Here is a 23,102-nt window from a genome sequence, read left to right on the forward strand (position 1 = left end):
CAACTGACTGATGAATTAGCGCAGATTTTTCTGCAGATGGGAACCAGGAGGAAGTGCGTTCAGACCCCAGCGGGTGAAGTGATGCTCATTTAAGTGAAGTCGCTTAATTTAATTTATTAAAAGTTATTGGGGTGGTTTTTGTCACGAGAAAAATGTAGATGCATTTATCTGCTTAATTTGTGATGGGATCTGGATTCACGGTGAATATGAATCACCATAAAATGCGACTAAATAATCAATGTTAATATGATTGTAATTTCACGGATAAAAATAGTACATGACCGATTTTTTTTTTTTTTTTATGTTGTCGGTCAAGATAACGTCTAGCGCAACCTACCGCCCTGACACCAACTCACACACATCTTCATTCACAGTCTTACTTGTAAATCTATTTTTCTTTTCTTGGACGTTTTCATGTTAGTTTGTCGATGTCTCAGTTTTATTCGCTGGGAAAATCAATAAGCAGCTTGAGGTGACTCTGCTGCTCTCTAGTGGCGAGAAGCCGTAATGTTAGCTGGTAACAATCGGAATGCATTGTGCTAGATGTAGTTTGTAGTCAATTCGTGCTCAAAACCTATTGTAAGTCAATGTCGGCCTGTAAAATGCTGCGGGGGGCCACATAAAATGACATGGCGGGCCACATGTGGCCCGCGGGCCTTGAGTTTGACACATGTGATGTAGAAGCTGTTTCAATTTTATTTCAGTTTCATTATGGAAATACACAGTCTGATGGAGGGGAGAATCCAAACTGAAGAGCACCATCTGTCAACTCTGGGAGAGGAGAAATATGAAAAAAAAGAAAAAAAAACAAAAAAGAAAAAATGTCAATATTACCAAACCCTTAATGTGAATAAACTCAAAGACGCACATTCATGGAAAGCATGCAGGCTCTCAAGCATTGCATTACCAGAAAGATAAATGTGAAACAAGTTGTATTGACTTTTCTGTCTCAAAAAGAATTTCATAGCAAGTATAAATGCTGTTGCAGTAAAAAGCAAGATCAGAGTGCTTCTGATGTCATCCAACCTATTTTAGTGTGTTTCACTATTTTAGCAACAGTGCCTTTGGGGGTTGGGGAGGGATGTATGTGATGAACCAACACAAAGTGGCAAGAAGAACACTGCAGATTGCAGATCACCTTGAACACAAACTTTCCATTAAACATAGTGGGGGCAGTAGGAATTCGTTTTATCAGCAGAGACCAGAAAGTTAAAATTCTAAGAGTTGTTTAAAAAAATAGATGCAGCTAACTACAGGCAGACATGTAGAACTGCCCAGTTAAAGTCCAACTATTTCATAGTTTGTAGCAAGACTTGACAGGCAGCTGTGATCTTTACAGCTAATTTCTTCCCAATCTGAATGACTTAAGGATATTTAAAAAAGATTAGGCAAAGGATTGACTACAATTCATCACTTAGTGGTTTTTCTTTTGGTTTTGTTTTAGGACAGAAAAATCAGAAAACCAATTTGATCAGAAGCATCGAATTCATCAATTAAAGAGAGATGAGAGAGTGACAGAGGTTCTACTGAAAGTATTTTACTTTTCAAAATAATGTGACCATTTTGTTCCAGATATGTCTGTAATGTACAGGTCAGGATTCACAATTGAGCTTTGAAGAGCATTCTGGTGTCAGCATTTCATTCTGCACTCACGTTAAGAATGTTCAGCCTTCGAGGAGCTTACAATTTTTGAAGCAAAATGATTTTAATGTAAGCTACTTTATACCAGACTCAGAACCCTCTAACTGGTCTCAAAGTTATATGAATGAAATGTTTTCCAGGCACAAATGTGTCTACCGTTTGAGAAAGGTGATTATGTGCTGATGCAGAAATAGAGAAGCGATGGCATGAATTTATAATACTATTATAAATTAGTGCTTAATAAGGTGCTGTCGTTATGTATGGTGCCCATTCAGCCTTTCCCTAAATGTTCAGCTCATGTACATTGCATGTGCAACAAAATAGAAGAAAATGGTGGAAAAACACTGTCGTGATCCACCAGATTAGTACCCCACGATGCACAGGGTGTCAAAAGACAGGCATTTGCATAATGGTTCCACTTTGTCTGCTGCAAATACATCTTCTGGGAATAACCACCAAGGATAAATTAAGGTTCTTAAATGATACGTTAATGGCATCTGGAATTCAACCCCCTCACTCCCACCCCACCAAAAAAAAAAAAGAAACACCAAACATTTAAAAGCTTTTGTGTTGTTTTAAGATATGCATGCTGTTTCTTAGATACTGAAAAGTGACGCATTGATCAAAATTTTGTGATCAATTTACAATTTCTACGTTTGAAGTGGCAACCCACTAATACTGAAATGATCCAATGCTCTTTTTTTTTTAAATAACACAATATAGCACAGGGGTCTGAAGGTCCTGTAGAGGGCCAGTGCCCTGCAAGTTTTAGATGTCCCAGCTACAGCACAACATATTTAAATATATTTTAGCAGTGCTCTGTTGGCCTTTGTTGCATTCTAGTAGGTAATCCGGCTGTTCTACTCAGGTGTGTAAGACCTTGGACATTTCTAAAATGTGACAGCCCTCTCATTCTGGAGTCAGAGAACTATAAAATAGGGACAGAGGTGATTATGCACATGTGAGTGCAGGCCCTATCAAACAGTGCTTTACTATTATTTTTTTCAAACTGAGTTTGCTTATTAAACTGTTAGCTAATTCTATTAAAAGTTAGCACAGATAGGACAGCTAGTGTTATTAAAACAGCAGGCTCACCATGTGCATTCTTCTTAAAATCCTTACCTAACTCTGACATTTCTTAAAGAATGCCAATTTTCCAAATCCAATATGTTCTGCCTTCCTGGTATCTGCTAAAGATCTTGCTCTCCTCGGCTCTCTCAAAGCCAGAATGAATAGCAGACATATCTTGACATGTCATACAAAATATATTGTGGTTTTAAACATTTTTCTTTTTTTCTTTTTTTTTTTTTGCTTTCTTACTTCATAATAATCTCGGTAAACCTGAAAACGTCTTCACACCAGAGTGGTGTTTTTAGCTGGAGGCTTAGTGTAGATCAGAAAACATGTTGTTGTGTTTTTGACCAGTCACTTACCAGCTGTTTCTAGTCACCAATCAGTTGCTCTGTGCATGGCTAACAGAGTGTGTGTTAATTGTGTCTGTATTTACAGATGAAAAATCACATGTACTTTCAAAGGTTTTGGAGAAGATAGGTAGACAAGCAAACAGGGTTTAATAGTGAATTACACATTGAGACTCCAGCCATAAATTCTCCTTCCTGTTAAATCAACTGTAGTGTTAGATACCCTGAAGATACAAGCACCACTACCGTGGCCATTATTTCATAGAAATAAGTAAAAGGAAGACAGAACTTATTTTCTTCCTTGATAAATGACCCGACCAGCAAAAACATTTAATGGTTAGGCATGATTCCTTGCCTTAGCTACGTGCTAGTTTTGCTGTCAGTGAAACTCTTGACAAGCCACATCTGTTTGAGGGGGAAATGTTGGAGGGCTACATTTGTCACAGAAACAAATTAATAGTGTGTGTATGTGTGTGGTTTATAGTGTGACATGAATGTCTGTTGATGTGAAGCAAACTGGCTGAGAGGATGAGTTGTCACTTCTGGTTTCTTTTGAGTAAAAGCTTGTGATATCATAGAGCTGTGCAACATGGACAAAAAAAATCATGTTTCACTAATCAACTCAAGTTAAAAGCCTAGTGCCTACAATAATGTTAGTTTCAAAACAAAGTTTGAAACAAATTGAATGATGTTATGGATTAATAACAATGTTCAACTTGAGATAATATTGATGTAGAAATTTCATTTGCAGCTCTGTTTAAAAGTGTAAATAATGTTTATGTTTATGCAAATCAAGTTCACACTGCTCTTTGTGATTTCTTCTGTCTTCTGAAAATATAAAAGGTGTTCCAGCATTGATTATTGTCTGCCTTAATGTAGACATTAAGGTGCTGTCTACTTTATTGAATTTTGAAGCCTACATAATCATTCTTTTTGACATTTTCTGTTTGTAAATAAATTATTGAAAGTGTTCATTGTCCAGCACTATGATACAGTATTTAGTAAAACATGTTAGCCATAAATAACTATTTTAGCTTTTATAAAAGTTAAATAAAAGCAACACTTGCACACTTAACTCATACTGCTCCCCAAATATTTTTTTTGTATATCATGTAGTAGAATTGCAAAGTACTTTGTCATTCTTTAATTGATGCTATGCTCTAAATAGAGTTGACTTGCTCAATTGTATATTGATTCTTACTGTAGTAAAAATCGTTTCCGTAACATTTATTTGTTGCGGTTTTCTCTTTCTGCACAGAGCTTGTATATTTGACCTTGTAAGTTGCTAAAACTAACAGTAGTTTTGAGATGTTCGTTTAGCAGAATATAACATAACTTTGCCTTTGCCTTCCAGTTATGTCTGTTTTTTATAGAATAAACAGAATCCCAACAAATTGATTTTATTTGATTAATTAGTTTGATTATCTCATCAAGTAGCCAATCGCGTATAGCTTAAGTGTAATTTAAAAACACTTTTGCTTTATCAAGTGTGGTGAGTTGGTGCTTCCATAGTTGTTTACCTAGCCTGTTATAAAAGTACACATTTAAAAAACAACCACTTTTTATTTTATTTTATTTTTACTTTTAAGCACGGAAGAAATGTAAGAGCAGCAGATGGAAGAAATCAGGGCTGATTTTCTTCATTAAATTTTGTCACATACTTCGCCATCTCACTAAATCCACAAAGTGTAACACTACATTTTAACACTTTTGAGACCATAACTTATTAAAACCATGGTAAACATTGACATCAGTTGCCCAAGCCTATCTTGATGTTTTATGCCCGTTTTAGCACTTCTTGGCAGCTTACGGGTGATATTGTTTCCTCTGTTCCATGATATCTATACAGGGATAAAGTTTTGTCCTCATTGACAATCAATCTGTGAAATAGTCTTAATAAATATTTCACTTTGGACCTAAAAAGAAAATATATTGCTAAATATAATACATTGGATATGTCTAAAAACAACAAAAAACAAATGTTTATGGTTTTGAATAGTTCATGTACACATAACCATAACCTATTGATCCAATTTTAATGAAGCATTTGAAAGAACCCACATTTTAACTGTTCAATCAGATTGCTTCTTTTCAGCTAGGTTTGTGCATTAAAATTTTGTCTTAGTTAATATGATTTGTCGGGCAGATGGTCCATCAGATTTCTATAGACCCGGTCACTATCAAGAATTAGGATTGGTTGTGTAACGATTAAGATATATCAAATGCTCCTTTAGCATGAATTTGAATGGTTGACAATATTGTTCTTTTGCTAAAACAACACAGTGATCTTACCAGGACTTCTTCTTTAGCTAATCTGAAGGAGCTCATCTCTCAGACGATGGTCAGCTGGGCCCAGGAGTGTCACATCCAAGACCCCAAACTCGTTCGCAAGATGTTTAGCCTTCTAAGGAGGCAGTATGACAGCATTGGGGAGCTTCTCCGGGCAATGAGGAAGACCTACACCATCAGTGCTGCCTCGGTTCAGGACACCATCCACCTCCTTGCCTCCCTCGGTCAAATCAGGTCTCTGCTGTCTGTCCGCATGGGGAAAGAGGAGGAGAAGCTCATGATTGATGGACTCAGGTAGGTTGCTGGATCATTTTTCATCATCATATTTCAGTGTAACTTGTTGATAGACCAACACCAACTGGCTGTTTGATTATGATTACTTGTGTCACTACCACTTGGTCTGATTTGTTACCCACGTCTAGTAACAAGTCTTTTATTTTACTTTGCAGTGACATCATGAACAACAAGGTGTTTTACCAGCACCCAAACCTGATGAGAATACTGGGCATGCACGAGACCGTAATGGAGGTCATGGTGAATGTGCTGGGAGGAGACAAGTCTCAGGTTCAAAAACATCTGTATCTGCACTGATTATTATTTATCATTAGGTATCAGTCAATCAGAGAGGCACCCACTGTTGTCAAAACTACTAACAATGTTACTCTTATCCGCATGAAGTTTGTGCATTTTCCAGCTTTGTGTGAAGCACTGTGTGTGTGAATTGTGGTTGTGTTTGAGTTATGCCTACTGGCGTCGTTCTGACAGCATCTTGGCAGAAAGACAGGAACAACAGAAAGTGACTGAGTGACTGGCAATGTGTGAATGTGTTACACCTTTTACATATCAACAAGGAATGAAAACATGCGGGAGTATATAAAGTTAGAAACCAGTTGTACCCAGATTAATGCAGAGCCTTTAAATCAACCTTATCTGAAATTACACCAATCCACTTCAATTTATGGTTAATGATGTTGTGAAAAAATATTAGATGAAAAGATGAAAGGACATAATCATGTTGTTTGTTTAATGCCACCTTACAGGAAATTGCTTTTCCTAAAATGGTAGCCAGTTGCTGTCGCTTCCTGTGCTATTTTTGTCGGATCAGCCGACAGAACCAGAAGGCCATGTTTGACCACCTCAGCTACCTGCTAGAGAACAGTAGTGTGGGTCTTGGTAAGTGCATCTTTGTTTTGTAGCCCCACTCTGCGATGGATAAGCTCAATTACCATGTGGTTTTACAGCATGTAGGTGGCATGGACTGGTTGGAAGTAAATCTAAAGTTTCTCTAAAAAATAACTTTCTAGATCTTTAGTTCTCATACTTTTTAGATCAAGGACAATTGCATTTTGATAGTTTCACAGTTTGAAATGTTTGCAAAGCATTACGACAATACTGTTTAGGATTTCCTTTTTTACATTGAAAATTTAAATTCAGCAAGGTTAATAAATTTTTCACTGTATTTACTCCCTTTGGGTTCTGCAGTATTCTGAAAACATCAGATCAGTCAACTTCTATGCAGATAACTACCATATTTGCTTGCATCTAAAGCCAAATAATCAGTTTACCTTAAAGCTTTTTGATGTCATCGAGGCACAGATGGTTCTTATTTCCTGAGCTTCACTGAAAACAAAAGAGATGATATTATTAAGCTTGTACTATGTCATATACCCCTCTTCGCCATTTTGGTTCTCTCAAGCCATATGTCGGGTCTGTGTTAGGAAACTTATTAAGGATTTGAATGTCATATTTAATATTCAGATCAGCTTTGTTTTGCGGAGCAGCTTTCTTTAGTTAGTAATAGAAAGTAAAACCCAGCTCAATTCTGTTATCACAGTTGATTTATACATTGCACAATGTGAGCAAAATGGCAATGTTTTAATTAATTTTATTACTTTTCTTTACCTCTGTGGCATGTTTTTTTGTGTCTTGTCTGTTTTTTTAGCTCTTTGCACTTAAAAGCTCTACATGAAGTTTGTGTTTACTTTATAATTGATTGATGCTTGTATTTCTTCTTAATATGTTTAAAGGCAACCCAAATACTACCATTGGTACTTCTACCAACCATGCCTACAGGATATTAAATGACTAAAAAGTATAAAGGGGAAATAGCACCCTCTGCTGTTTGTTAAGATTATGTTGCCATGGACATCAGTGGGAACTTGCATTAAAATGGAACAGTAACCAGCATTTGTGTCTTTGGCATTTTAGCTTCACCAGCGATGAGAGGATCTACGCCTCTAGATGTAGCTGCATCCTCTGTGATGGATAACAACGGCTTAGCTCTAGCACTGGAGGAACCTGATCTGGACAAGGTAGGACTTGTAGTTTCTTGTCACTCGGTAAAAGTCTGTCTGATTCCAAGACAAATTAAGATTATGGAATAATAGAAACATCAAACAAATAAATGTGCCTTATATTCGTCATTACATAATGAAAACAACATTATTTATCTGTAGGTGGTTACATACCTGGCTGGATGTGGTCTACAGAGCTGTCCCATGCTTCTGGCTAAAGGGTACCCAGACATTGGCTGGAACCCCATAGAAGGAGAGCGTTATCTCTCCTTCTTGCGTTTTGCGGTCTTCGTCAACGGTACTTCTGCTTCTACCCACACATTTCTATTTCATTCAATATGTCAGCGTTTATACCGCTCTTTTCCTCTATGAAAGCATCAAAATCTTCAAACAACTTCATTTACCTGCCTATGTTAAAACAAATGATGAATGCGTATTCAGGAAGAGCAAGCTTGTGGTTTGGTCTTGAACGTACAAGCTCATAGGGGTTTCTGTTTGTGTTCAAGGAGAGAGCGTGGAGGAGAACTCCAGTGTTGTGGTGAAACTGCTCATCCGACGTCCAGAGTGTTTTGGCCCTGCACTGAGAGGAGAGGGAGGGAACGGCCTACTGGCTGCGATGAAGGAGGCTATTAAGATCTCTGAGACTCCCGCTTTGGACCTGCCAGGCTCTGTGCATCGAGTCAGCTCTGATTTGTAAGCCAACGATTTTAAATAATGACGATCAGATGCTCCTTCTTTTGCGCATGAGCTATTGTGTAGGGCCTTTTAAAATGCTTTTCATCTTCTTTTATTTATTTTTCTCTGACAGGTCAGCTGATGGCGACGATGAGGAGGAGGTGGTCCACATGGGCAATGCCATCATGTCATTCTACTCTGCCCTCATTGACCTGTTGGGACGCTGTGCCCCTGAGATGCATGTATGTGTGTTTTGATTTTTGTGACATTTTTGGTGCTTCTGCTAAACATTGATTAGAGAAGTTCTAATCAGAGATTTGTTGCTGATGTAAGATCTCTGGTAAATATGAGATCGTACACTTCTGATTTACCAGAGATTTACAATCAGCATCGTGAAGCTCTGACTTTTTGATGCTGATTTTGGATGTGTCTGATTTCTCTTTCAAAACTATACATACCAGACAATTTTCAATTTTGTGTTTTTTGAAAACAGCATGTTGCATGAGCGATTGAAAACTTAAAATGACAAAAACAGATTAACTTTATTGTATTATGATTGCTATCAAAGTGCTCTGGTGTCATCTAGCTGTATATTCTTGATGTTTTATGATTCTTAATTTTCCTGGATTTGCTTCCTTTAGCTCATCAACAAAGGAAAAGGTGAAGCTCTGCGCATTCGAGCAATATTACGCTCCCTAGTGCCCACCGAAGACCTCGTAGGAATTATCAGCATTCCCCTCAAAACGCCCATTCTCAACAAAGGTACCTGTTAGGATATTTCCCTTGAATATATAGTTTTGTTGATGTATAAAAAAATATTTTTATTTTAGAGATTTATGTTTTATAGTTACATAATTTATATGCATGCATATCAGAATACTCAACACACACACACACACACACACACACACAAAAAAAACGTTAGAAAGCTGTCTACATTTCAAGCAAAGCATAAAGTTATGGATTTCACTTCAAGTCTTTTTAGTAGCCCAATACTTTACGGTGCTCTCCCTTGACTCAGAGTAAGCCAGATGATTCCTATGGCAAGCTGTCTTGCTCCATTGATCGATCTGAATAAGCATGACAAGATTGGACATTACATTTGCTGCTGTGTGCACTGGCTCACCGATTTTATCAGCAGCTAAACAAGGAATACCGCAAGTGAGTGCCTGGCACCAAAAAACTGCCAGCATAAATAAAGAAACACGGCTTTTCCAATCAGAAATGACTTGCTTTTATGTACCGTATATGTTTTCTTGGTCAGTTTTATCACTTTACTCATGAGTGAACTAAGCTGTTTAAATGTTGTGCTGCCTTTTTCTGTCTGTTTTGATTCTTCTCAGACGGATCAATGACTGAGCCTGACATGTCAGCTAGCTTCTGTCCAGACCACAAAGCCCCGATGGTGCTGTTTTTAGACAGGGTGTATGGTATTGAAGACCAAAGCTTTCTGCTTCATCTGCTCGAAGTCGGCTTCCTCCCCGACCTGAGGACGGCTACCACTCTGGATACGGTAATTTGAGTTGACAGCAATGTGGGACACAAAGAAATAAACATGAGCTTCAGGACCAGTAATCTCTGGACAGGAATAGTATCAGCGCCTCATAAGGCTGTGGTTTCGGCATGTATAGCTCACGCCTGAACGATTATGTTTTTAAATCTATACATAAACATATATTGATATTTTCTCTCACCAGGAGGGGCTCTGTACCACTGAGACCGCCCTGGCTATGAATCGCTACATCGGCTCAGCCATGCTGCCTCTTCTTACGCGGTGTGCCCCTCTCTTTGCTGGCACAGAGCACTATGCCACTCTTATCGACTCCACCCTGCACACTATCTACCGGCTATCCAAGGGCCGCTCGCTGACCAAGGCGCAGAGGGACGCCATTGAAGAGTGTTTACTGTCTATTTGCAAGTAAGAAACACAAGAATGGATTCAAAGTTTCTCCTACCTGTATTAAACCATTCATTTGAACTGCATTTTTTAGTGGCTCTCAAGGGAAATTACATTATAACCCTCAGCTCAGTTTACTGATTTATTCTTTTATGTTGGCGTGATGAGTTTGATCGGAGTTTCAATATACCCAGAGCAAAAGTGTTATCTCTGTGCAGACACCTCCGCCCCTCCATGCTCCAGCAGCTCCTGCACCGTCTCGTCTTTGACGTGCCCTTGCTGACTGAATACTGCAAGATGCCTCTAAGGGTTAGCAATACTTAATCTCTTATATCTTAAATAAAGTGTCTTGAATTTTTTCGTTTTACTTTTCCCTCTTCCCTATTTTTCCTCTCTAACCTCTTTTATTTCTGTGTGGTTTTTGTATACTCACACTTTGTTCCTTGGATGTGTTGGGTTGTCAGCTTTGTAGGGAAATACTAAAACCTTATCCACCCCAGTTCAACAGACAGTGTGGCTTTTAATGTGATAAACTGCAGGCTACCGGTCTACGTCCCCCCCACCCCCACTTTAAATCTGAGACATGGGAAAAGTGGTAACACATTTATAAAAACCTGCCATTTATGATTTAAAAATAATGAAGTAGGTGTTGGATTTTATGGTTACGTGCCTTTAGGCTGTAAAGCGTTTCTTTGGAAAGAATGTAATGGTTAACAACTGGTCTTCAAATTTATATAAACTCTTAATCTTACTTCCATGTCCATAACACACTTATTTATTACAATAAGTGTTCCTCTTTGTATTAATTGCCTCCAGCTTCTAACCAACCACTATGAGCAGAACTGGAAGTACTACTGCCTCCCCTCAGGATGGGGCAGCTTCGGCACAGCATCTGAAGATGAACTTCTGCTCACCAAGAGGATCTTCTGGGGGGTGTTTGATTCTCTTTCTCAGAGGGTAAGGTGCTCTTTTGTGGCATTTGTTTCAGAACTTTGTCTTGTTATACGCGGATTTCACGTGTTCAAAATAACATGTAAGGATATGTGCTCGCACGTGATTTTGATTTTGAATAATTTATTTAACGATGTACTATGTGAAACGTAAATTTCTATGTAAATCTCCTAGAGACATAAGTCGTGGCAATTTGAAGCTCATGGAGTTACACAAAAAATGGTGCATAGACCTAGCCAGTGTAGTGGTTTTCTATTCATACTGACCACACAGTGTGCACTTACAATACAAATATGATTCAACCAGCTGCATTCACAAATGCTCATATTACATCAAGATCAGCATGGAAACATGTTAACACAAATTACACATGTGAAATTAATATCTTGCAGTATATATTTAAACAAATGTTTCTCATATCAGATTTAGCATGAAATTGTTTTATTTCCTGATGTAAACGTTTGTTTTATCTGTCTATCTGTCCAGGAAGCAACAATTTTTGGAAAGCATAAACTTTATGTGTTTTTCTCTATAAAATCTATACTTCATTTTTGACCAACTTTTTCTTCTGCCATTTTCTCTTTCTGGTGTTTATCTGCTATTGGCCAATAAATTTGTTTCTATAAAGTAGATCTAAAAAAGAAACAAGTCAAGAAAAAAAAAAAAACAGAACTCATCAGTCTTTTATTAATTTGTATGTATGCAAGGAAATGCTTTCGACGTGTTAGCATTGCAGATCGCCAGACTCAGCACATCTCACTAAATGCCCCATCACGGAAACAGGCTGTGCAAAGAGTTGGGCAGAGAACATCAATATCTGGACAGCCCATCATTGATCCAAGTCCTTAAGTGTGCTGGTTCTTCAGGCTTTAGAATAATTCTTCATTAATGTCTCTTCCTCTGACCCATCCGGTTTAAATTAAATGTAAAACACATTACTTGATTTGTTGAGGACAGTTCCTTCTCTGTGAAATGTTGTATAACAGAATTTATTTGATAAATTGTGCCTTTTTCTTTCCCGTTGCAGAAGTACGACCCAGAGTTATTTAAGATGGCCATGCCGTGTCTCAGTGCTATAGCTGGAGCTTTGCCACCAGACTATGTGGATGCCTCCATTTGCACGGCCGTTGAAAAGCCTGTTTCTGTGGATGCTCAGGGAAACTTTGACCCCAAACCCATCAATACTGCTAAGTAAGCCATTATAGACTCTAAAATCAATGAGAAAAACAGCATCATTCTGACTAAATATATTGAGTAATGACATGTTAATGACTTTGCTAACATGTGTCAGCTCTCGCTTTCAGAATAATTGGTGCCCTCTTTTTTTTTTCTTTTTTTTTTTTTTTTTAGCATTGTGTTACCAGAAAAACTTGAACATTTGACCAACAAATATGCTGAGCATTGCCATGAGAAATGGTCTGCGGAGAAGGTAATGTTAAACACAATTCTTGGATTGCAGGTGACGTTTGGGGAGATGTGGGTTGTTAAATTGGAGAGAATTCCAATCAAAGCACGATGAATATTTTGAGAAATTAATAAGATCAAAATAAAAGATGGGCAGACAACAATAATTGTTTCTGGCAAAGCTTCTCATCCTTCTTTTAGCGACTGCTCAGACTGCATTGTAACATATGTTGAACATTTAAGTAAAACTTACAATAGCAAGTTCTGAAAACATTGTAACTCTTAAATTTGTGGTGTACTTCACCTTGTTTACTGAAAAGTGGGATCAGTGAATATTACTTCTCCTTCAACTTTTGTTTCTGCTTGTATCTCAGGTGCTGCTGGGGTGGAAATATGGGGACGGTGTGGATGAGAAAGCTAAAACTCACCCTCAGTTAAGGATCTACAAAGCCCTGACAGAAAAGGTAAAAACACGTGCTTAGAATAGCAGCGTAAAGGCTGATGCCTATTTGCTTGCATGTTTTTATTTTTTATTTTTTATTATTGTGTTGCAGGAGAAGGAGATTTACAGATTGCCCATTAGGGACTCGCTTAAATGCATGCTGGCCATGGGCTGGAGCATCGACAGGACAAAGGATGGAGAGAGCATGTCTCTGCAGAGGGAAAATGAGAAAATGAGGAAAATATCTCAAGCTTCTCAGGTATGGTTTGTTCATTTTTTTTGTCACACAAATACAATTTTGCTCAGTTTAATTTTCATTATTGAGTCTGTGTTTCTGTTACCATAGTGAGACAAAATTTTGTCGTTGATGCAGAATTTTAAAGAGATATCTACCGATCAGACATGCTGGTTAGAGCAATCCTGAAAAAAAAAAAAAAAAAAAACCTTTAGGGGATGGAAAAGATTTGAGATTTTTCCTCAAATCTCAAATCAACCTCAATGAAAGGTTGAACAACATTGTTGTTCAGCCTTTCATGGTTTAAATCTTATTTGTGTGTCAAATGGCCCAATTAAAGTTTATATTTAAAATTAGATGAAAATCTGTGGTGAAACTTGAACACTCATGTTCATAGATGTTTTCCAGTCTGACTGAATTTAAGCTATTACGGAAAGAAGAATAAGCCAATACCCAATAAAAGACATAATAAAATGTGAAAAGAGTATGAATAGTGTGAATACTTTACCAAGGTCCTAAATATACTTGAAAAAAATCAGTGCTACTCTTTCTGTTTGAAACAGAACACAGAGAATCAGTCAAAATTGTGACAAGAATTATCTTTCACAACCCTTCAATTGTGCACTTTCTACTATTTGCCCAATAGTAATTAATATTGTCTTGAGTTTTGAAAATATGAGCTTAAGTTTTTAGCTGTTGTCAAATGCTCCTATTTTTGCAGCATTGCTACTTTGTAAGGATTTATGCAGATCACTCATTCTGTGTTAATCTCTTTCCACACAAGCTCTTAAATCAATGAGTGCTCCTTTATGAAATCCTTTTAAGGGAGAAATCTTGTTTCATCAAAATGTTTATTTGTTGCTGGAAGCTGACATTGTCTCACTTTAAATCTACATGTGTTTCCAGGCTAATGGTTTTAATCCCAGCCCAGTAGACACAAGTAATGTGACTTTGTCCAGAGAACTGCAGGTGAGAAACTCAGCTTTATTGTATTGTATTTTTTTTTCCCCTTTTTAAATCAAAGGAGCTTGTAAATGCACATCAGATCAAAGCAGTCTGTTCTGAATATGGATGAGTTTTGTGGGCGGGAAAAGGGTTCCTCACTGAGTTTGTCTCTTTTTGTCTTCACTCCAAGGGTATGGTGGAAGTAATGGCTGAGAATTACCATAACATCTGGGCCAAGAAGAAGAAAAGTGACCTTGGAAGCAGAGGTGCATAGTTAATGAAGTGTATTAGGAATGCAAACTGCACAAAGACACCAGCCAAACATACAGATTGTTTATGTTTGCGTGTGGGTGGATTACAAAGCCATGTACGGTTGTTACTGTTGTCTTTTTCATGTACTTCTGTAAATATGCATGAGAGCCTCTGTGTTCTTGACAAATTAGGTTCAGCCACTCTGTTTGCCCTCACACATTGAACGGTGAGGGAGTAAATCACATCTGAACACAGGGCTATTTGTCGTTTCAGGCGGAGGAACTCATCCTCTCCTGGTGCCCTATGACACGCTGACAGCCAAGGAAAAGGCCCGTAATCGAGAAAAGGCCCTGGACCTTTTTCGCTTCCTGCAAATTAATGGCTATAGCATTACAAGGTCAATATGCTGTGACTATGTCACTGCCATTGTGTTAAGATCTTAGCTGCACTTTATAACTATCACTGGTTGATTGACTGCTTTATTAAGTGCTATCAAAAGTAAATATAATGGTTTAAGAATGGTATTTTACAAACAAGGTCTTATGTTGCAGAGGTTTGAAGGACTTGGAGCAGGATTCCTCTTCCATGGAAAAAAGGTTTGCCTATAAATTCCTCAAGAAGCTGCTGAAGTATGTCGATTCAGCCCAGGACTTTATCGCCCACTTAGGTATGATGCTGTTCCAGAGCATTAAAGTAGACTTGTGGATTTCTTGTTGTCTAAAATAGAACATATTTCCTCAATCCAGAGTCAATGGCAGCCAGTGGAAAAACAGACAGGTCCCCTCATGAACAAGAGATCAAGTTTTTTGCCAAGGTACGGAAAGTTAACAAATACAAATATCTAGAAGTTCATTATTTTGTTATTTTTTTGCTGTGGATTCTGCCTAATCTTACATTCATTGTTGGTGGTCTTCAGGTTCTCCTCCCACTCATCGATCAATATTTCAAGAACCACTCTTTGTATTTCCTCTCCTCTCCCAACAAGAACCTAAGCTGCAGTGGTTACGCCTCCAACAAAGAGAAGGAAATGGTCACCAGGTAGAAATTCACACGTTTACTGACAACAAACGTTGTGAGCACAGAAAACATGTGCCTTGCTGCATGTTTTCTGCCTGAAATCTGAATCACTTCATTTATGTAAGTCACTGTGATTTTCTGATTTTTTTTTTCTCCCTATTTCTGCTCTTCATGGTACAGCCTATTTTGTAAACTGGCAGCTCTTGTCAGACATAGGATTTCTCTTTTTGGTAAGCTGACACTTATTAGTCAGTGATGTTCTTGCAAATGTGTTTTTTGTGTAACACCTTTTATAGATCATCCCCTGCAACCTTTTGTTACCAATTCATAAGAACACCTGCCCGCTGTCTGCGTTGGACTTAAAAACTAAGGCCTGCATTATTGGAAAAAGTAATGCAGTAGCAAAATCAGTGATAATTATTGCGATGACAGCATCTCTTGGGTTTTTAGCATCCTGAGCACTATAATCAGGTTTGGACATTCATTGCTGTCTGACTCCATCCAAGACGCAAAATTAATTTACCATCATTCATTAGTTTATTTTTGCAGCAACTAGTCTCCAGAATAAACAAATATTAAATAATTTGGCATTTATTTGCAAAAATTAATTAGGGATTCTTCCCCTATTACTTGGGTTACTGTTTACATAAAAAAGGCAAACAAAATACAAGATTTAAAATGCATTTATTAAACAGAGCAACAGAGGAAAACCAATTAAGCTCACCAAATGCAAAACAAAAGAAAGGGGAAAAAATTACATTGGCATGCAAATTGTGAGTTAGAATGTGCTTTCCAATGAGGCTCATCTGTCAGAATATTTTTATCTTAAGAAATTTTAGCACATAACCAAACCTCTTGTAAAGGTTAATTATTTTTGTAGATTTTTTTTTCCTTATTCATATATAAGTGCATTTAATTATTTCTTTCATGAGTCATGTCAAAAAGTCAACAGAAAAAGCTGCTGTGTTCATGCTAATGGCCTTTGTGTTGTTTTGTAGGGAGTGATTCCACCACCATGGTCAGCTGTCTGCACATCCTGGCACACACTCTCGACACCAGGTGCGTACAAATTAGGCAGAGCCCAAAGCACACAAGAAACTTGGCAGCTTAGGGTTTCCTTCCTAAAAAAAAAAAAGAAAAAGAAAAGCTCAAGGCTATTATTTTAGGTAACCATGAACTGCTTTGAAAGCCATTGACACCTTTTCTTTGTTAAGTGGATCTAATGTGACCTGGATGCTTTGCAGCACATTGGTTTTCTTTTCAGCATTTTCCTTTAGACAGTCTTTATTTTTATACTGGTATTAACAAAGAACTTCCATTGACATTAAAATAAGGCAGAACACATTTCATGCAGCACTTGTTGCCTGAGGCTCATAATGCTCTTTAGAGACAAGGTACTGTTTGTAAATGCAGCTCATACATAATGAGGCTAAATCAGCATTGCATTATGGCGTCTTGTTTATGCTGAAGAGCTACAGATGATGCCCACATAAGCGTTTCTCATCTCTGCCTTCTTTGTTCCCTGACACATCAAGGCCTAACAATGGGTAATTTATTTACTTATGTTATGAACTGTGAAATGCTGAAAATGAACACACTAATCATATTAATGTGTTGTGCTGTTTCATGAAGTTTCTTTCCTGGCTTCAGAAATGGCTGACTCACCTTGAATTTCAATTTTCTCCCAGTTCACTGGGTAAATAATTAATGGCACAGTTTCTGGACAGACGGGCTAATGCTCGGGAATTTTATATCATGTGTGAAACTGTTACAGACTGTTAGGTTGTAGCAATTGCATTTATGCATATTAAGTAGTATCTGTGCTATACACGCCAGTGGTTCCATACCAATTGCTTTGAGTTATTTTTTTTTTTATGCTCTTGTTAAATCTAACAGGACAGTAATGAAGTCGGGCTCGGAGCAGGTCAGGGTGGGGCTCAGGACTTTCTTTGAGAACGCTGCGGAGGACTTAGAGAAGACCTTTGAGAACCTGAAGCTGGGGAAGTTCACTCACTCTCGCTCCCAGATGAAAGGCGTGTCGCAGAATATCAACTACACAACTGTGGCTTTGCTTCCCATCCTAACTGCTCTGTTTGAGCACATCACTCAACACCACTTTGGAGTAGATCTGCTTTGTAAGTCCTGACAAAGAGGGAATGATCAAAGGTGGTGGGTTCTTTTTTTTTACTTTGTTTTGAAGCTGAAAAATACTTTTATCAGATGTGAAATCTTTTAACACTTGAACACCTGATTGAACAGATCTTACATGCAAGACTTGTTCCAGTATACTGCAGAATACCGTGCTCATATTAGTTCCAAGTAATAAAGATGATTTCTAAACTTTGACAAGGATCTCCATCCATCCATTGAGAGACATGGCCAGACAATCACTTAATTTTACTTCATTTAATTTATTTGATTAGGACACTGCAAATTAGCCAGCATTACCACAATTCATGGCAGTGTAGAAATGCAAAAATTAGCACATTAAGTAAGTTCAAAAAACAAAACACCTCACTATGCAGTTCACAAGACAGCAGTACAGCACACATAGTTCTTTTAAAAGAAGCCACAATAACTAGCAGACGGACAGAAACAATCGATCAATCAGTTGATCATCAGATCTTATACATCCATGTACATATACTGCAAAAACACTGCAGTAAAAGTACACAGATCTCTTTCCAGGTTTACAGCCTAATTGTAACTTTTTTTCCTCTATTTTTTTCCTCAGTGGATGATGTGCAGGTGTCCTGCTATCGAATCCTGACCAGCCTCTTTGCTCTTGGCACTGGGAAAAACATCTATGTGGAAAGGTATCCTCAGCATAGATTTTTAAGTGCAGAGAATAACTTAACAGAAGAAAAAGAAAACACATAGTCATTTAATAATTTTGTATCTCTAAGGCAGCTGCCAGCTCTCGGTCAGTGTCTGGCCACTCTTGCTGGCGCCATGCCTGTAGCCTTCCTGGAGCCAAAGCTCAACACGCACAACCCCTGCTCCGTTTTTAATACCAAGAGTGCCAGAGATCGAGCAGGTGAGTTACAAATTGATGATAAAAGTCAAGCCTTCATTATTCTAGAACAGTTTCCCCCATTACCAGTAGACACATTTAAAAACAGCACAACCTGGTATTACTAAAGCTTCCGTAACAATGTGTGAATAAAACCCTCGCTATGTTTTAGTGCTGGGAATACGAGAATCAGTTGAGGAGATGTGTCCTGGCATGCCGCGGCTTGACGGGCTCATGAAAGACATCAATGACATGGCTGAGTCTGGAGCGCGCTACACCGAAATGCCCCATGTGATCGAGGTGGTGCTGCCCATGCTGTGCAACTACTTGTCCTACTGGTGGGAGAGGGGCCCTGAAAACCAGGCTGCCAGTGGTGGAAGCTCTTACTGCACTACGGTCACCTCGGAGCACCTCAGCCTCATCCTCGGCAACATCCTCAAGATCCTCAACAACAACCTAGGCATCGACGAGGCCTCCTGGATGAAGAGAATTGCAGGTACTGATGGAGTTTATATATCTAACAGACACAATCAGTCTTTGAATTGTTGCATTGCTGAATTATAAATCAGATGGCTTAAAATTTGGATCTTTTTTTATTCAATGTTTAGTTTATGTGCAACCTATCATTAGTAAGGCTCGCGCAGACCTGCTCAAGAGCCACTTCTTGCCCACCTTGGAGAAACTAAAGAAGAAGACAGTAAAAGTGGTGGCTGAAGAGGAGCTTCTGAAGGCCGACAGTAAAGGAGACACCCAGGAGGCCGAGCTGCTCATTTTGGATGAGTTTGCTGTGCTCTGCAGGGATCTTTATGCATTTTACCCCATGCTCATCCGCTATGTGGACAACAACAGGTTGAATAAGTGATAGTTATTATTTTATAGTTGAAATGTTATTGCACAATTAAAAAAGCAAACAAAAAAAAAACTAAGTTTACATCATTTTTATTTTATTTTATTGCAGGTCTAGGTGGCTGAAAGAACCAGATTCAGACTCCAATGAGCTCTTCAGAATGGTTGCAGAGATTTTCATCCTCTGGTGCAAGTCTCATGTAAATGATTCCTTTGTTCTTTAGCTTACACCAAAGTATCCATATCACTAAAACTATTCATTGGGATTTGATGTGATACAAAAACACAAGTAGTGCAAAAATGAGTAGAGCATTTACAGTTTTATCGATAAGAATCTGACAAGTATGTGCATCTGGATTCAGTCACCTTTATTCTTATGTCCTTGAATAAAACCCAATGCAGCATTTTAAGATGTTTGAGTTGTTTGCCCAGTTTGTGATAGAAATTGGCAAACTCTCCAGAATCCTAAAATGTGCCCTCAAAGGGTTTTTGCTGATTTTACGAATTTTGAAGTGAGTTTGTGATCCTCTAAACTGCTGATGTTTTCCAAATAGTTCCTATTGTCTGTTGTGAAGCCATCGCTCCGTGTAGTATGACAGACCTGGTGGGGATGGAGAAAGGGAAGCTGGTCAGAGTAAATAAAAGATAGATGGAGCTAAATACAACACAATCTGGGAATGAAAACCTGATTTAGTTTGCATAAGCTTCAAGAAAATAGCAGAGGTTTTCCCTTCTCACTGACAAAAGCCCTAAACATAAAACCAGAGCTGCTTTGGAAGGGTTTTGATCGATGGATGGCCTTGTGTTAGAATGGTCCATATAGTCCAGACCCCAAATCTAATCAAAATTTGAAAAAAATGATGTGCACAAATGCTCTTTGAATTAGTCCCTATCCCTTCTGATTGAGTTGTAATTGCAGCAAAATGTGCTTCTATAGTACTGACTCCCACTGCAAAGTTATTCATCACTTGAGTTAGTCCATCACATATAATCTCAATAAAATATGTTGGGATTGTAATCTTAAGAAATTACAATCCCAACATATTTTATTGAGATTAAAATATGTTGGGATTGTAATTTCTTAAGATTTTGGTTGTAACTTGACAAAACATGAAAATTTATAGACTGACATGTATTATTTCTTTTCTTTTTTTTCTTTTCTTTTTTTCCCCCAGAACTTTAAAAGAGAAGAGCAAAACTTTGTGGTTCAAAATGAAATCAACAATCTTTCTTTCTTGACTGGAGACAATAAAACAAAGATGTCAAAGGTATGTTGATTTACTGCCATGTTTCTTCACAGGGATGAACTCAAATTTACACGTTCTGGACTTTACATGCAGCAGATTGATGAGCTTTAATCTAAATTATTTACTGTTTCCATGAGATGTAAAAAAAAAAAAAAGAGCAAACCACTATAAACATGGCCATTAATAGGACACATGTTAACATCTTCTCTGCCATGTAAAAAAAACTATTTTGATAATACATGTGCTCATATGTTAACATGAAAATGCTATGAGAATATCACAGAATCGGGGTGTTCACTCCTACAACAATACACACACATCTGAGAGGATTTAGAAATCTAAATCAAATTTTTAAGGAATACACTATGGAGCCTTCTGACATCATATCTTTTAAATCTTCTATGTGTGTGTATAACATCTGCATGGTTATTACAAAAAAAACAAAACAAAAAAAAACACTAGTTTTCATTCCTCAGCTTCAGTACATCTGCTTGGTTGAGCACTTTGAAGAAAAATACAATGTTTTTCATTGCACTGCATGTCCGTATGAGGAGGACTTTGTGCCTCCATTATTAACCGCCCTCTCATCCCTTTTTTCCCCCTAACTGCTTCTTTCTGTTTGTCTCCATCTATCCCTCTAACTCAAAACAGTCCTTTAAGGAAAAGGTAGAGTGATGCAGTGCATGTGCTGTTAACCTGCCAGCTTATTGGCTTGTATGCTCTTGTCACCAAGCAGAAAAGCCAATAGCTTGTGCCTGATGTGCTATGTAGTCTATAGTTTAGTTATATATTATGCTACCTGGTAATTTGTGGCCTCCATTTATCAGTGTGTGACATGGTCAGTTTGTTCATCCCTCACTGCTGTATCGGTCAACCACAGTTCATCTGGTATAAAAAGCTTTGTCCCTCTGCAGCATCTGATGTGATTATGTATGTTTGCAGTTGATTGATCGTGATATCCCTCTGTCTGTAGTCAATAGTTAAAAGCTATATGTGTATTTTGTTGTTAGTCTGTCGTTAGCATTTCCATATGTGTGTTTGTGTTTTCAAGATATATTGATATTTGTGAGGAAATATGTGTTTTTACTGAGCCGATTGTGGAGTTTTGCACACAGTAAGTGCTTTGAATCTTCTCCAATGCTACCAGCCACTGAATTTTGACCAATAAATTAAAGCTTCTAGTTTTTACTTGCCACTACATGTGTTTTTTTTTTTTGTTTTTTTTTGAGTATGTCATGATGAACTTTTCAGTCTGGAGGACAAGACCAGGAGAGGAAACATAAGAAGAGGCGCGGCGAGTTTTACTCCATTCAGACCTCATTAATTGTGGCCGCTCTGAAGAAGATGCTGCCAATCGGCCTCAACATGTGCACCCCTGGGGATCAGGAGCTGATTTCTCTTGCCAAGACTCGCTACCTCATGGTGAGAACCCATTTGAAAAAAAGATTGAAACACTTACATGAGAGCAACATTGCCTAAAGAAATGCAAATTGATGCTCTAATAGAAAATACTTGAACGTCTCGAAGAATTTTTGACACTCCTTGAAGTTTTTCATATTTTCTTTTTTTAGTTTTCATCTCTTGTGATGCACCAACACATTATTAAGTTAATTTAAAGAAAGTCAAGAATTTGAAGCACATATTTGTATTCAGCTGCAGTAGCTATCCTTTATGTAGTCCTTTTGATGTATCTATATGTTTTCTATTGGTTGTGTTTTAGCTGATGTAAGGTTATGCATGTCACCCATAGGAAACAATATAGGGAACATCTTTTCTACATATATATTTTTTTATAATTTGCTATTAATGCTTAGTCGAGACTTTTTCTTTATTGGAGAAAAATTGAAATGCCATCAGAATTTCTTCAGCCTTTTCTGCTGCTTCAAGCTTGATGTTTCGTGACCTTATTTTTTGAAATGGCTTTGCTGAACCTTTTATTATGGCCTGCCATTTTCTATCCTGCATGCCATTTGTAGCAAGTCTCCCTCTCTCTCTTTATCTCCTCCTTACAGAAAGATACAGATGAAGAGGTTAAAGACCACATACATCAAAATTTGCACCTTCGAGAAAAGGTACAAAAGCAACATTTAAGTACATTTCCTCATTAATCAACATTTTGTCAATTTACTTTGCTTTCAATTTTATCTGAATATTCTCTTAGTCTGAGGACCCTGCTGTGCGGTGGCAGCTGAACCTGTATAAGGACATTGTGATGAGGATTGAAAGCCCACCTGACCCTGAACGAGTGGTTGACCGTATCCAAAGGATCTCTGCTGCCATCTTTAATCTGGAACAGGTCAAAATAAAGACACATTACTCATTGGTGGATGTGATGGCATTAACTATTTTATATTAAAAATACAGTTGGAATGATTTCAGTTGGAAGACGTGATGGTAATCGGGTTTTAAATATCATGAAAAGCATCGAAGGTACCACAACAGATAGATCAGGGGTGTCAAACTCAATTTCACCGAGGGCCACTTCAGCATATTGGCCCCCCTCAACAGGCCACATTGACGGTACAGATCAGGA

General features: G+C 37.9%; 1 protein-coding gene across 1 annotated transcript in view; it reads left to right on the forward strand.

Annotated features, from left to right (window-relative positions):
• The window catches only part of LOC103136206 (ryanodine receptor 3), a 130,986-nt gene that overhangs the window by 82,842 nt on the left and 25,042 nt on the right, over nucleotides 1–23,102 (forward strand). Inside the window, exons 62-95 of the mRNA XM_016670049.1 lie at nucleotides 5,372–5,645; nucleotides 5,801–5,915; nucleotides 6,392–6,524; nucleotides 7,560–7,663; nucleotides 7,808–7,943; nucleotides 8,152–8,338; nucleotides 8,454–8,562; nucleotides 8,962–9,082; nucleotides 9,664–9,833; nucleotides 10,018–10,238; nucleotides 10,436–10,526; nucleotides 11,034–11,174; nucleotides 12,196–12,359; nucleotides 12,519–12,597; nucleotides 12,947–13,036; nucleotides 13,127–13,273; nucleotides 14,156–14,218; nucleotides 14,385–14,460; nucleotides 14,720–14,843; nucleotides 14,998–15,113; nucleotides 15,193–15,260; nucleotides 15,363–15,484; nucleotides 15,644–15,693; nucleotides 16,462–16,522; nucleotides 17,360–17,598; nucleotides 18,198–18,279; nucleotides 18,370–18,500; nucleotides 18,649–18,972; nucleotides 19,085–19,325; nucleotides 19,435–19,522; nucleotides 20,498–20,590; nucleotides 21,821–21,991; nucleotides 22,582–22,641; nucleotides 22,731–22,865. Of these exons, the coding sequence (XP_016525535.1) occupies nucleotides 5,372–5,645; nucleotides 5,801–5,915; nucleotides 6,392–6,524; nucleotides 7,560–7,663; nucleotides 7,808–7,943; nucleotides 8,152–8,338; nucleotides 8,454–8,562; nucleotides 8,962–9,082; nucleotides 9,664–9,833; nucleotides 10,018–10,238; nucleotides 10,436–10,526; nucleotides 11,034–11,174; nucleotides 12,196–12,359; nucleotides 12,519–12,597; nucleotides 12,947–13,036; nucleotides 13,127–13,273; nucleotides 14,156–14,218; nucleotides 14,385–14,460; nucleotides 14,720–14,843; nucleotides 14,998–15,113; nucleotides 15,193–15,260; nucleotides 15,363–15,484; nucleotides 15,644–15,693; nucleotides 16,462–16,522; nucleotides 17,360–17,598; nucleotides 18,198–18,279; nucleotides 18,370–18,500; nucleotides 18,649–18,972; nucleotides 19,085–19,325; nucleotides 19,435–19,522; nucleotides 20,498–20,590; nucleotides 21,821–21,991; nucleotides 22,582–22,641; nucleotides 22,731–22,865 (4,526 nt within the window). The remainder of the gene's footprint in view (nucleotides 1–5,371; nucleotides 5,646–5,800; nucleotides 5,916–6,391; nucleotides 6,525–7,559; nucleotides 7,664–7,807; nucleotides 7,944–8,151; nucleotides 8,339–8,453; nucleotides 8,563–8,961; nucleotides 9,083–9,663; nucleotides 9,834–10,017; nucleotides 10,239–10,435; nucleotides 10,527–11,033; nucleotides 11,175–12,195; nucleotides 12,360–12,518; nucleotides 12,598–12,946; nucleotides 13,037–13,126; nucleotides 13,274–14,155; nucleotides 14,219–14,384; nucleotides 14,461–14,719; nucleotides 14,844–14,997; nucleotides 15,114–15,192; nucleotides 15,261–15,362; nucleotides 15,485–15,643; nucleotides 15,694–16,461; nucleotides 16,523–17,359; nucleotides 17,599–18,197; nucleotides 18,280–18,369; nucleotides 18,501–18,648; nucleotides 18,973–19,084; nucleotides 19,326–19,434; nucleotides 19,523–20,497; nucleotides 20,591–21,820; nucleotides 21,992–22,581; nucleotides 22,642–22,730; nucleotides 22,866–23,102) is intronic.

This window comes from Poecilia formosa, unplaced genomic scaffold (genome assembly GCF_000485575.1).
Source record: "Poecilia formosa unplaced genomic scaffold, Poecilia_formosa-5.1.2 Scaffold30, whole genome shotgun sequence".
Taxonomy (NCBI): domain Eukaryota; kingdom Metazoa; phylum Chordata; class Actinopteri; order Cyprinodontiformes; family Poeciliidae; genus Poecilia; species Poecilia formosa.